Genomic DNA, 14805 nt, shown 5'->3' on the forward strand with positions numbered 1-14805 from the left:
AGTGATGACAAGCAGGAGGGGCTACAGACTAGACACAAGTGGCTAGAATAATAAGGAGAGAGGACCAGGACTCAAACAACACAAATCCATGGCAACAGCTGGGGTGATGGAGACAGAACCTGAGCAGAAACAGAACAGGGAGGAAATGTGACAGACTTTAAAGCACACAAGATTACAATTATTCTATTTGACACTGATCATCAACAGGTTCCAGCTCCAGGTGCTGCTCACATTCTGCTGTCTTTATCACGTTTAGCTGTGAAACACAGAATAATTGACATTTACTCAAATCTTATTTTCAGTTTCAGGCTAATATAGAAATCTCTGCCTGAGTGAGTCTGAAAGTGACTGACAGAAAGACTCTGAGCTCTTACCTCCAACTCTGTTCCATTTGACCACCAGTATGATGGTCACCAGCAGATATGGAGAAGCTGCCATTAAACTACTGAGCAGCCTGAACACTGAGAATGGAGTTCCTGAAGTACCTGAAATCACATGTGCACACACACACACACACACACACACACACACACACACACACACACTTATACATAAAATAAAATCACAGCTGTTTTGTAACTGTTAACTGTTAATATTAAATAAGAATTTTCATTTGATGGAGATTTTCTGTCAAAATCAGCAAACCTCTGACTGAGATCCTGCTCTGTGGTGACTCTCCTCCCTCTAGACGTTTACAGTGGTAGAGACCTTCATCTGACTTTGAGACAGTACGGATGGTCATCTCTCCTGTAGTTTGGGTCAGGAGGAGTAATCCATCTTTATAGAAATCAGCTGTGAGGTTTGAGGATTTTGTGTGGCGATATAAACAGTGTAGAGTCAGAGAATCTCCCTCAGTCACAGGATGGACAGGACTGTCCAGAATTACAGCACCACCTGCAGGAAGCAGAAAGTAATGACAATACAATGATCATTATAACACAGAAACCTCTAACAATGATAGAAGTATAGAAGATACAGTACATGGACTAAAGTACTGGGACACAATTGATCATCAGATTCAGATGTCTTATTCAGGCCCCTTGCCACAGGTGTATAAAATCAATAACCTAGTCATGAAGTCTCACATTACAATAATTTCTGAAAGAATGGGTCGTTCCAAAGAGTTCACTGAGCCAGCCTAGTACTGTAATAGGATGTCACCATTGCGACAAGTCCGTTGGGGAAATTTCTTCATTCCTAGATATTCCACCATCAACTGTGGAGGCTGAATATTGAGGCACAAAGCGCATACAAGGTAAATGCTCTACTGACTAAATAACTTTTAGTTCTAACAGTTCTAAGCTGTTCTAAATCTTTTGGCATTAACATCAGCACATAGGCACCCAGAGCTTCATGGCAGTTTGAGGAAGACCCTTTTCTGTTCCATCATGATTGTGTGCCAGTGCACAAAGCAAGGTCCATTAAGCCATGGTCGGGTTTGGGTTTGGTGCAGAAGAACTTGACTGGCCCACACAGAGCCCTGACCTCAACCCCTCTAAACACCTTTGTTGGTATAGCTACAAAATGGGAATTAACTCCATATTAATGTCTATAGATTTAGAATGGTATAAAAGCTTCTATTTGTATGCATGTAGTGTATTTTTTTACAAAGCAGACTATTTTAAACCGTTTCAATCATTTTTAAAAACAGTATTTACTGATTTGTCACATTAATTCACATGAATATCTTTATCACATCTCATTAAGAATGAGGATCTGAGGATCTCTTTCTGGAATCTGAGGATTTCTATCTTAGCTCCACTGTTACTAAACTCCTGCCAGTGGTATACTGTATACTGTAGACTCACTGTGCACTGTGATGTTGACCGGATTGCTGCTCCCTCCAGATTCAGACTCACACCAGTACACTCCAGTGTGGGATGAGTAGAGGGAGCTGATGTTGCACATAGATCCTGTAACTGATCCCCAGCCTGATGAACAATCTGACACCCTCTCACTGTGTGTGTATCGTCTCACTCTCCATCCAGCAGAGTTACTCTGTCCCTCACAGCTCAGTGAGAGAGAGTCATTAGTAAAGTGTTGAGATCTGCTGGGGTGGACGATCAGAGTGACTGGAAGAGACGTATCTGAAACATATAGCAAATACATTCATTGTTCTTTGTTATGCTGCTTACAAATCTACATTCATAAAATACTGATATCACTGTTTACACAGTAATACTATCAGCTGTTAATATATTCATATCAGTAATGCACATATCAATATTACATTAATCACAGCATAAACACAAGCAGTGTGGCTGTGGTTTATGCTACAGTAGCTCTTCTGTGGGATCAGACAGACCAACTGGCCTTCACTCTCCTACACTCATCAGTAAGTCACGGTCGTCTAGCATCACAATTTGATTTTTGTCAAAGTGTCTCAGATCTTATTGCTTCCAATAGATCACCTTCAAAAACTGACTGTTCACTTGCTGCCTAATATGTAAATCCCACTGTCAGGTGCCACAGTAACCAGATAATCAATATTATTCACTTTACTTCATGTGGTTTTAATGTTATGGCTGAATAGTGTGGACTGATGTGAAGCTAGTCTTCTACACTCAGGCAGGTCTTGTCTTGAACATGTTAAAGCTGATGAATCCTGTTAGTTTCTGGAGCTTTAATTACAGGAGTGGTTGGTAAAGAGGGCTTTCCTGCCTTCATTGACGTTTTCCACTGAACCCAAACGGCCCTTCATCCACTTTATATACTTCCCAGCTCATCTCACACCAGTCAGTCTCAGAAGTGCCCACACTGTGTCTCTCCAGCACTAATCAAACACTCATTACAGGTGGACTGAGCACAAACCTGACATGTAACCACATTCATCTGTCATCTACATGTGCTTTATAGCCTCTAAACCAGAACCAGACCAGTAGCAGACCAGTAACGTGTACCCAGAGTGCATCACTGTACTGAGTGTAGTAGACTGGGTTTCCTCTCCCAGCTCTGCACCAGTACTGACCTCCATCAGAGACACTAACTGATCTGATGGTATATGAGTGTGTCTCAGTGGTGGTCTCACTCTCAGGGGTCTGTGTGTGTTTGGACCAGTAAAACCTCCATCCAGCAGACTGGTTCAGCTTACAGTACAGAGTCACTGGGTTTCCTATCAGTGCAGCTCCTTTAAAGCTGGATGAGAGTTCAGGTTTAGGTGTTTCTGCTGTTGGAGATGAAGAACACAGTTCAACATATTAGCATGTAGGACCTTAAACAGGATGACTATTCTGTACCAGTGTGGGGTTTACAGTGCCTCCATCTGCTGGAGTGAGCACTAACAGTACAGTAAGATCTGTGGACTCGTAGAGTAATCAGTGAGAAAAGATTCAAATATATATATTTTTGTTGATTTACTCAAGAATCTTAATTATTAAATCTGATGTCAGGTATATGTCAAGAAAGAAAGTACAAATACTTTGTTACCTTACTTAGGTAGAAGTTTTGGTTATCCAAATTTTACTGGAGTGATTATTTTTCAGATGACTTTTTACTTCTACTCTTCTACTCCTTAAATTTTTAAAACAGCCTCGTTACTCCTATTTCATTTCGGTTTCTTTTTATTCCAGCTCGCCATCGTTCAAAAATGAATTTGAATTGTGGTTGGATTAGAAGTATAAACATATTCTGATTCTATTCTGACTGTCCTCGTCTGTCCTTTCTGAGCATGAATGACCTGCTACAGTTAACTGCAGTATGTTATCCATTTAGCTTGGCATAGGGGAATGTTCTAATGGGAGAATCCCACTCTTAGTACTTTTATATGTTCTGTAATCCAGTGTTTTACTAAATAGTCTAAAGCATTTAGTACAACGCAAGTTTAAGAGTTTTAAAGAAGTGTGTTTCTGTTATGTTGAGCTTCTGTAACAGTAACATTTTCTCTCTATCTTAAGCAATAGGTCAGCTACACAGCTTAGCTACTCTGCTACAGGAACAGTGAAGTTCTTTGTTCTGTGCTTTTGTGTTAAATTCTGTTCCAAGTGTTTGTTTCTAGTCTAAAATGAGCTTGATATTGGAAAGCTGGTTATTTTATATATAGATTTATAAACAATCACATTGGTATAGTGATGTTCATATTACAGTGTAAATTCCTATAGAGTGATCGCGTACACTTAAAGGATTTAAGTGATGATTTAAAATGTGAAACCTGTGTGTTGGTTTCTTCCTTGTCATGTAGAGAAAGAGGGAGAAAGAAACCAAGATAATCAAACACAGCCATCATACAGCCATCCATGTCGATGATGCCATTTTGTGCACGGCCCAGGTACCCAAAGGCCTTGAGGCCGGCAACATGAGCATGACTGTTTTAGAAAGTGCTGTTCATCTTCAAAGCTTTTCAAGCTCAAGGTTTATCATTGTAGACAGGAATAATTAATAGTGGAACAATAAGGGGCTCAGTGTGTTGTTTTACCTCTGGTTTGAACAACTGCTGTTAATTTGCTAAAACTGCTACTGAAGAGACTGCAGTACTACTGCTGCCTTTATACCACTGATATCTCCAGTCACTGTAAGACTGTATCTCACACTTCAGAGTGACTGACTCTCCAGTGAACACAGTACTGTCTGGCTCTACAGTCAGTTTAGGTCTGAGTAAAGCTGTGAGAAGAGAGGAGAGGAGAGAGGAACACTCATAGTCAGTGTTGGGTAATGTGGTGTAAAGTACAGTGTGTTATAGTGAGGGAATTACACATTATAGAGGGATGTAATTATTCAGAGCAGCTGTGTGTTCAGAGTAAAGCAGGGAGAGAGGAATGTGTATTAAATTATGTTACTATGATTTTACTTCTTACTGTGACTGAACTTTCCCAAGAACTAACCAGTCAAGTAATTCATTACAGTCTGAAAGAAGTAATTAGTAATGGATTACTTTTTTTAAAGAAGTAGTCTAACACTTGTAGGCAATATTTCACAATCAGTGATTGAGCACATTGTCTCATCTAAATGTATCTTTAACTGTCTTTTGTTTGGGATCCAGTACTCAAGTGGATCTTCATGTACAACCACAGATGACAGTGCAGAAGATATCTATTACTGCTCTTGCTTGAACCATTTATAATGTCCTACAGGTTCATTTCTAATTACTGCTGTGTCTCGCTTGTGTCTCTTCTCTCACAGAAGTCCTGGAATAGAGGTGATGATACTTTTTGTATGAGTCAAAGAACCCTTTTACATTACCATGTAGAACCTAGAAAAGTTGAAGACTGAAGAAAGGGAGCTGTACAGGATGGAGCTTCTCTACTATATTGATAATTGGCTGTGGTGAGATGATACTCTAGACACTATAGATGCATGATAGTTATAAATGAACAGGGGAATGTGAAATATTCAGTTTGTTTGCTTTGAAGCAATATTACAATATTAAATATCTGTAAGCCTGCATTTGTGAAATCTGTTGATATGAGGTTTCTCTTTCACCTACTAAAAAACCAAAAGTGACCCCATGTGGACAAAGGTCAGCATATGTTTAAGTGAGTTAAATACGAATGAGAAAGGTTCAGCATTTGCTCATTAGATGCAGTAACAATGGACAATCATCTGTACTCTACAGTTCATATGATTCTGTTCTCTACACTGCTCTACATCAGGTAAATGCTTTAGATGTCATTACCTGATCTGCACTTGTTGTGTTTTCCTGTAAGAGTGAGTGTAACACACACTCCAACACAGGAAGTGTTTGATAATTAGCAGATTCGCTGGATTAGATGTGTTGGAGCTGGTAAAACACCAAAGATCTGCAGAGCAGGTTTTCTTCATGACTAGATTTGAGAAGAACTGCATTAAAAATAAACTGCAGATCTGATCTCCTCTGTTGTGAAGTGAAAGTTACTGTACCCCCACATAAGACTGATCTTCTTCTCAGGTGTGCTGATATGATGTCATGTAATGAGTGATGTCAAGCTGGAACATTTTGACGTGGTTGATGCTGAAACTGTGTTCCCTTGACCAAATTTAAACTCCTTTTAAAAACTACTAATTAATTCTATATTAATTCTGTATCTGAAGACATTTTAGCAATCATAAATTACTCCTTACAGCCTGGAGTCTTTCCTACTAATTTATAACAGCTGTTGTAAGGAAGATTTCCCATTTTCAAATTTCCCATTTTTAAGCTAAGTACCTCTCTAAACTCAAATACCAAATTGGAAATGTTCTAGTCACGTTTTAGGACACACAGCACAATAACATCAGAAGGAAATCTTGACCACAACAAGCCTTCAGTTCTAGTACTACTTGACCTGAGTGCTGCATTTGATACTGTTGACCACCAGATTTTAGATAGATTACAGCACTATGTTGGCCTATGGTGTTGTTCTTAATTGGTTTGTCTCATATCTCTCTAGAAGATTCTTTTTGGTATCAATAGATAATCATTTCTCCACTTACTATGAGATTACCAGTGGGGTACCACAAGGATCAATTTTAGGACCATTGTTATTTAATTTATATATGTTACCCCTAGGAAGTGTCATCAGGAGGCACAGCATTTCTTTTCACAGCTATGCTGATGACACACAACTTGATGTGGCTGTATCTCCTGATGACACCAGTCTGATTGATGCACTTGTTAACTGTCTCTTAGATATAAAGACCTGGATGTCACAGAATGTTTTGCAGCTAAACCAGGACAAAACAGAAGTGTTGCTCATTGGCTCAAAAACTTAAAGAAACTGGCCCTCAAACTAAATATGTTTAGACTTAACCCAAAACACAAAACTTTCACAAAACTTTTTTTTCTGATTTTAATTTCAAGGCTCATGTTTGAAGTGTCACAAAATCAGCTTTTTATCAGTTGAAGAACATCTCCAAAGTGAGGCCTTTTCTCTCCTGGAGCAACAATGAAAAATTACTTCATGTTTTTATAACTAGCAGGTTGGACTATTGTAATGCTCACACCAGCTACAATTAACTCAACACTCTGCTGCACAAGTACTGACTAAGACCAAAAGGAAAGCACAAATTACACCTATTTTAAAGTCTTTACTCTGGTTACCTGTTTGTTTTCATGTTGATTAAACTTTTTTTTATTAGTTTATAAAGCACTACATGGTCTTGCATCCGCCTACCTCACTGAAATGCTTTTGACTTATGAAACAGGAAGGTCCCTCAGATCCTCCAGATCTTCTCTTTTAGTTGTTCCACGAAGAAAAGAAAAATATCTGGTGATGCTGTTTTTAGTCGCTATGCTCAAAAATGCTGAAACAAACTGATGTGAGAGAAGCTCAAAACATTGAAATCTTTAAGTGCAAACTAAAAACCTATTTATTCAGTCTGGCTTTTATGTAGTGTTTTGTATAAACGTTCTCTTAGTTTTAATATCTAATCTTATATACTTTAATTTGTATTCGGTCTGTTTTATTATCTGCAATATTTTATGTTTATTTACTACTATTAAATTACTTTATTAATAAACACCTAGGGTGAAGGCGAGAATCTCTACACTGCAGATTTAGACTCATTCAGCTTCTGCTTGCAGAGATACACAGGTCATCTGGAGAACCAAGCTGTATTTTCTCATCCAGCGTCAGGTTCACAAACCTTTTCTAAGCTCGCTCTCTCTCCTCCCTTTCTAATTCAGAAGATAGATAGATAGATAGATAGATAGATCCCTTTATTTATCCCACAGGGAAAGTCAGTTTTTACAGCAGCAAAATCAAACAAGAGAGCAGCATGATAGAGGCATAAAAGCGTAAAAAGTGATTGTAGTGCAGTAATAATTACATTAATATAATGTAATATACAGAATTAATTATGTGTAATGTAACAGTGCAGTAACTACATTAATATAATGTAGTGATGTAAGGCATCCTGGGGTATCATTACAGTATAGAGTTTTAAAGTGGCAGTGCAGATGACAGAGCTGTGTGGCAGTACATACTGATGAACAGAATAGTGTCCGATTGAGAAACAGCGGGACTGTTCTATTAGTACACTCAGTGCACAATAATGTCCCGGCACAGTGACGAGGCGTTGTACAGCGAGATCGCTGTTGGGAGAAACGATCTCCTGTACCGTTCCTTACTGCTGCGGAGCTGAAGGAGCCTGTTACTGAAAGTGCTCCGCTGCTTGACCAGTAGATCATGGAGGGGGTGGGAAGTGTTCTCCAGAATGGCAGTGAGTTTGCTCAGAGTCCTCCTTTCTACAACCACCTCAAAGCCTTCCAGAGAGCAGCCCAGGACTGATCCAGCTTTCCTGATCAGTTTGTTGAGCTTTCTGGCATCTCCACTCCTGATGCTGCCTCCCCAGCAGATTGCAGCAAAAAAATCAGCACTAGCAACAACAGACTGGTAGAAGGTCTCCAGCATATTGCTGCACATGTTAAAGGACCTGAGCTTCCTCAGAAAGTAGAGTCTGCTCATCCCCTTCCTGTACACAGCCTCTGTGTTGGCCTTCCAGTCCAGTTTGCTGTCCAGGAGGACACCCAGGTATTTATAGGTGTCTACCCGCTCCACATCCTGACCCGTGATGGTAATGGGACCGGTCGTGGTCCTCTTCCTCCTGAAGTCCACCACCATTTCCTTGGTCTTGGCCACATTGAGAATCAGGTGATTCCTCTCACTCCACACGACAAAGCTGTTAACCAGGTCCCTGTATTCTCCATCCTCATCATCCCTGATGCATCCGACAACCACAGAGTAATCAGAGAATTTCTGAAGGTGGCAGAGTTCTGACCTGTACTGGAAGTCAGTGGTGTACAGGGTAAAAAGGAAGGGAGAGAGAACAGTTCCCTGTGGTGCTCCAGTGCTGCTGACTAAGCACTCAGACCGGTTGGATCCTAGCTGCACATACTGGGGTCTGTCAGACAGGTAGTCCATGACCCAGGCAACAGTGGACCTGTCCACCTGCATTCTGTCCATCTTTCCCCCCAGCATCAGAGGTTGGATGGTGTTGAATGCACTTGAGAAATCAAAGAAAGTGATTCTCACTGAGGAGTTGTTGTGGTCCAGATGGGCGTGCACCTTCTGCAGTAGATAGATGATAGCATCATCCACTCCGACCTGTTGCTGGTAAGCGAACTGGAGGGGGTCCAGGAAAGGGCTGACCTGAGGACTGAGGTGTGTCAACATAATCCTTTCCAGGACCTTCATGACGTGTGATGTGAGGGCCACAGGTCTATAGTCGTTCAAGGAGGAGGTGGTAGACTTCTTTGGAACAGGAACCAGGCATAATGTTTTCCACAGCACTGGCACCTTCTCCTGTTTGAGGCTCAGGTTGAAGAGGTGCTGTAGGATCCCACATAACTGGGTAGCACAGACCTTCAGTACCCTTGTGCTGATCCCATCAGGTCCTGAAGCTTTTCCCAGTTTCAGCTTCTCCAACTGTCTCTTCACCTGGCCAGTTGTCACTTCTAAGTGGGTGGGTGATTGCTGTGATTCCTCAGACAGTGTTTGTGTTTGTGGGGTGAGGGGGGGTAGACGTGAGTGAGCAAGGAGAGGCGGTGATGATGGTGAGGGGGTGGGGGAGACGCCGCCACTGCTGGTGGAGGGGGAGGGTGTCATGCTGAATCTGTTAAAGAACACATTCAGCTCGTTGGCTTTGTCCAAACTGCCCCCAACAGTCTGCTGCTTCCCTTTGAAGCCAGTGATCTGCCTCATCCCAGTCCACACCTCCTTTGAATTGTTTTGCTGGAGCCTACCCTCCAGTTTTCTCCTGTAGGCTTCCTTGCTCTCTCTCAGTCTCACCTTCAGCTCCTTCTGCACACTCCTCAGTTGTTCCTTGTCTTTTGATTGGAAAGCGTGTCTCTTCTTGTTTAGAAGTTTCTTCAAGTCCTTGGTGATCCAAGGCTTGTTGTTAGGAAAACAACGCACCCTCCTGACTGGAACAATAGTGTCAGTGCAGAAGTTGATGTAGTCTGTGATGCAACCTGTCCTGTTGTCAATGTCCTCACCAGCTGATTCACACAACACCTCCCAGTCTGTGGTCTCAAAACAGACCTGCAGAGCCTCCTCAGCCTCTGGTGACCACTTCCTGATCACCTTCCTTGTCACAGGCTGTCTTAGAACCACTGGGTGGTATGTGGGTGTCAGCAGAACCAGGTTGTGATCTGATCTCCCAGTGGAGGTAGGGCAGAGGACCTTTATGCATCCTTAACATTTGCATACAGAAGATCCAGTACTCTGTTCTCCCTGGTAGCACAGTCAACATACTGGTGGAACTTGGGCAGCGTGGTTGAGAGTGACACATGATTAAAATCCCCAGAGATGACAATGAGGGCGTTCGGGTGCTGAGTCTGGAGTCTCACGATGGCCGAGTGTATGACGTCACACGCCGCTTCCGACGTAGACCAAAACAAAAACGACCGTCAGTTCCCTCGGCAGATAGTATGGGCGTAGTTCAACGTTCGGGCAACAGTGCTGTTCCTTCACGGTAATATGTCCCGGGTTACACCATCTGTTGTTCACAAACAGCACAACCCCTCCGCCCTTCTTCTTACCGCTTAGCTCGGAGCTTCTCACGTTCCCCATGATGACGGAGGGGATGAAGGGCTTGAAACGCCTCCTCTTTGCCTTTGTTTTGACTCCAGCTCTGCACCCCCTGTACGGTCTCCGTATCTCCTCGGGAATGGGAACCTGAGCGCGGTGCGGTGCGGTGCGGACTTGCGGAGCTCCAGCAGTCGCTCCCGCGTGTATGTACCGCTGACCGCTCCGTCTCTACTGTTCTCCATTCCGAGTCCGAAAGTTATAATAATTAAAAAACTACGCACCTGAACAAACTAAAACTAACACTAGGGTGTAGTGTTAGGTGTTAGCAGAGGACACGCATAAGAAGAAAGTAAGAAAAAGTAAATAAACCTAATATAGGTGAGAAAACAGCGTCTCAAGAGACGGAGCTGCTGTAAAGTGCGGCCACTCGCTTGTACACTTAAAGGATTTAAGAGCATCATAGTCTAGATTTAAAATGTTAATGTGATGTAAATGCATCTGCGGAAACCTGTGTGTTGGTTTCTTCCTTGTCATGTAGAGAAAGTCATGTCATGTCTAGCTCCTAGTTTCTGTTCTACTAATCTTACATAACACATTTCCTCTCCCCAGAATATAAAAGCAGTAAACTTACCTTTTACTGTAAGAGTGACTTTATCACTGTCCTGAGATGATGTGGGTCTGTAAGCTCTCTCTCCTCTACACCAGTACTGATCCTGATCTGCTGCTGAACTGATGAAGGTGAAGGTGTTTAGCTGAGACTGAGAGACTGCAGTTCTACTGCTGCTTTTATACCACTGATATCTCCAGTCACTGTAAGACTGTATCTCACACTTCAGAGTGACGGACTCTCCAGTGAACACAGTACTGTCTGGTTCTACAGTCAGTGTAGCTCTGGGTAAAGCTGTAGGAATAATGAAGAGGAGGACTTTAACTTGCAGTGTAAAAGAAATCTTTCTAAAAGTACAGTGTGTGTGAGCTGAACAATGTTCTGCGGTGGCTGTAAAAACCTTTTTTACACATGTCTGTGTATTCACACAAGAAAAGGAAACTTCCATGGGGGCTAAAGCACAGTGAGAAAAATGTGTTACTATCAGTATCCAACTGCCGCTCACTTTCTAAACATGGACCCAACCCAGAGCGCAGCTGATTAGCTCTCAAAGTAAGAGTGCACCTATTTTCTGAACATAAATAAATGGTGCCTGAAGACATCTGTATCTACATAATCAGTACAAGTGTCATTTTTGGCTTCTTAATACTATATGTATGCAGTATATATGTAAATACACATCTTATGAAAAAGTGAGTTAACTATTTATATTTACACAGAATGCAAAAGACTGTCTTTATGTTTTGGCTCCTACACAGTTTATGAATTATTACTAGACAGCGGCTGATTATACAGCTTTGATGATGTCATTGAGCTCCCCCTGTACAGTGAGTGTAACAGAGTTACTGTAGTATGACGTGTTTGGTCTGTTGTGTTTCTCTTCCCTACATTTGTACTGATCTCCATTAACCACAGCATCTTCTCTAACACTACAGTCCACTGTGTGTGTGTTGCTGTGAGCACGCCACTGTGTGTGTGCTGCTGTGAGCATGCCACTGTGTGTGTGTGTGCGTCTGAGAGAGAGAGAGAGTGAAGAGAACTGTATATTTAGTTTGGTCATCAGCCAATCACACAAATGCTACAGCTTACAAGCCTCTCTCTTTCAGAGCTATGGGTCAGAGCTATCAGCAGTGGATGAGGTGAGATAACAGTGTACAGCAGCTTTTAATTAATACGAAGAATTCATTTTTGTTGATTTATTGAAGATTATTTTACTAAATCTGAACTAAAACATGTGACTTTAGTTCAAACACTTCAGTTAAAAATACAAGGTTGGTGTTTCTACAGACTTATGTAGAAGAAGGTGAAGCATGTGCTCACCTGCAACAAATTAAATATTGCATCTGTAAGCCTGCATTTGTGAAATCTGTTGATATGAGGTTTCTCTTTTACCTACTAAAAAAGCCAAAAGTGACCCCATGTGGACAAAGGTCAGCATATGTTTAAGTGAGTTTAATACAAATGAGAAAGGTTCAGCATTTGCTTATTAGATGCAGTAACAATGGACAATCTTCTGTTCTCTACAGTTCATGTGATTCTGTTCTCTACACTGCTCTACATCAGGTAAACGCTTTAGATGTCATTTCCTGACCTCCACTTGTTGTGTTTTCCTGTTGTAACACACACTTCAATACAGGAAGTGTTTGATAATTAGCAGATTTGCTGGATTAGATGTGTTAGAGCTGGTAAAACACCAAAGATCTGCAGAGCAGGTTTTCTTCATGACTAGATTTGAGAAGAACTGCATTAACAGTAAACTGCAGATCTCATCTCCTCTGTTGTGAAGTGAAAGTTACTGTACCCCCACATAAGACTGATCTTCTGCTCAGGTGTGCTGATATAAGCATAATCTTGTGTATATATTTTAGATCCTCATTCAGCATTTGCTTGAAGGGTCACCTCGAGAACCAATCTGGATTTATAGGCTGAATAGGGTTCACATACATTTTTTAAAGATTTCTCTTTTTCTCCCTCTCTATTTTCCTGCCCCTCCTTCCCTTTGGTCAATATGATCCCGGGACTTCACTTTGATACCCTTGCAGACTTCTAGTTGAGAGATTGTGAGACCTATGTAGTAAAGCAAAAAATCAGAAATTCATCACAGTATATTTACTGAAAAACTCAAACTACAGCAAGGCAATTAAAATATCACGGCAAGCCTATTTCTCTAATTTGATTAACACCAACATTCATAATCCCAGACTGCTCTTTAGTACAATAGATTTGTTAGTAACACAGTTAGTTGCAAAACTGAGCTTCCTCTGTCTGAATGTGAAGAGTTTGCTGGTTATTTCAGAGAGAAAATAATTAGCATTAGATCCACCATCTGTCAGCAGAATTTCCCATCTTGTACTTTCACTGGTGTCTTGTGCACAGAGTGATGTCAAGCTGGAACATTTTGACATGGTTGATGCTGAAACTCTCCGAAAAATAGTAACAGAAATGAAGCCCTCCATGTGTTCCCTTGACCAAATTCCAACTCCTCTTTTAAAACTGTTTTTAATTCTGTATCTGAAGACATTTTGGCCATCATAAATTACTCTTTACAGCCTGGAGTCTTTCCTACTAATTTATACTACAGCAGTAGGAATAAGAAAGGAATAAGAAAGGAAATCTAGATATTTTAACACCCAGCAATTTTAGACCAATTTCAAATCTCCCATTTTTAAGCAATGTTTTAGAGAAAGTTGTTTTTAATCAGCTAAGTACCTCTCTAAACTCAAATACCAAATTGGAAATGTTCCAGTCAGGTTTTAGGACACACAGCACAGAGACGGCCCTGGTAAAAGTAGTAAATAATATCAGAACAAATCTTGACCACAACAAGCCTTCAGTTCTAGTACTACTTGACCTGAGTGCTGCATTTGATACTGTTGACCACCAGATTTTAGATAGATTACAGCACTATGTTGGCCTATGGTGTTCTTAATTGGTTTGTCTCATATCTCTCTAGAAGTTTTTTTTTTTTGTATCAATAGATAATCATTTCTCCACTTACTATGAGATTACCAGTGGGGTACCACAAGAATCAATTTTAGGACCATTGTTATTTAATTTATATATGTTACCCCTAGGAAGAGTCATCAGGAGGCACAGCATTTCTTTCCACAGCTATGCTGATGACACACAACTTTATGTGGCTGCATCTCCTAATGACACCAGTCTGATTGATGCACTTGTTAACTGTCTCTTAGATATAAAGACCTGGATGTCACAGAATGTTTTGCAGCTAAACCAGGACAAAACAGAAGTGTTGCTCATTGGCTCAAATACTGAGAGAAAGAAACAGACTCCCAAACTAAATATGCTTAGACGTAACCCAAGCCAAGAAGCACTAAACTTTTATTCTGATTTTAATTTCAAGGCTCATGTTCAAAGTGTCACAAAAATAGCTTTTTATCAGTTGAAGAACATCTCCAAAGTGAGGCCTTTTCTCTCTCGGAGCAACACTAACAAAAGCTTCAACACACCAGCTACAGTTAAGTCAAAAACTAGGAGTAGTTTTATGTTTTAAGCTTTTTGAACATCGTTCGGTTTATGTAAAAGTAGCGAACATTTTCCCCATAGGACTGAAAGGTCATACAGAGGTCACAATGACCATCTCTCCCACACACCAGCTGAGCGAATGTGTGCAGCAGCCCTTCTCTCCATTGCTCTCCAGCATTGTCTGTGCATGAAGCAGCTTTTGTACAAACCATCTTTTGGGCAACATTTTGTCTCACTACATTTTAGCCAAAAGTTTGTGGACACAGCTCTACCTCGAACTAGCAACACCTT

General features: G+C 41.1%; 2 protein-coding genes across 2 annotated transcripts; both read right to left on the reverse strand.

The window, feature by feature from the left end:
- Positions 1-595: 595 nt before the first annotated feature.
- On the reverse strand, positions 596-2756 carry LOC140562290 (Fc receptor-like protein 4). Its single transcript, XM_072687818.1, has 2 exons — positions 1809-2756; positions 596-894 (listed from the first exon to the last, which is right to left on the reverse strand). The coding sequence occupies exons 1-2, from the start codon at positions 2107-2109 to the stop codon at positions 596-598; spliced, it is 600 nt and encodes a 199-aa protein (XP_072543919.1). The 5' UTR covers positions 2110-2756.
- Positions 2757-4580: 1824 nt separating this feature from the next.
- LOC140562291 (uncharacterized) lies at positions 4581-10663 on the reverse strand. The gene is made up of 3 exons (XM_072687819.1): positions 10455-10663; positions 8284-10047; positions 4581-4596 (listed from the first exon to the last, which is right to left on the reverse strand). The coding sequence occupies exons 1-3, from the start codon at positions 10661-10663 to the stop codon at positions 4581-4583; spliced, it is 1989 nt and encodes a 662-aa protein (XP_072543920.1).
- Between the last annotated feature and the right edge of the window lie 4142 nt (positions 10664-14805).

This window comes from Salminus brasiliensis, chromosome 9 (genome assembly GCF_030463535.1).
Source record: "Salminus brasiliensis chromosome 9, fSalBra1.hap2, whole genome shotgun sequence".
Classification (NCBI taxonomy): domain Eukaryota; kingdom Metazoa; phylum Chordata; class Actinopteri; order Characiformes; family Bryconidae; genus Salminus; species Salminus brasiliensis.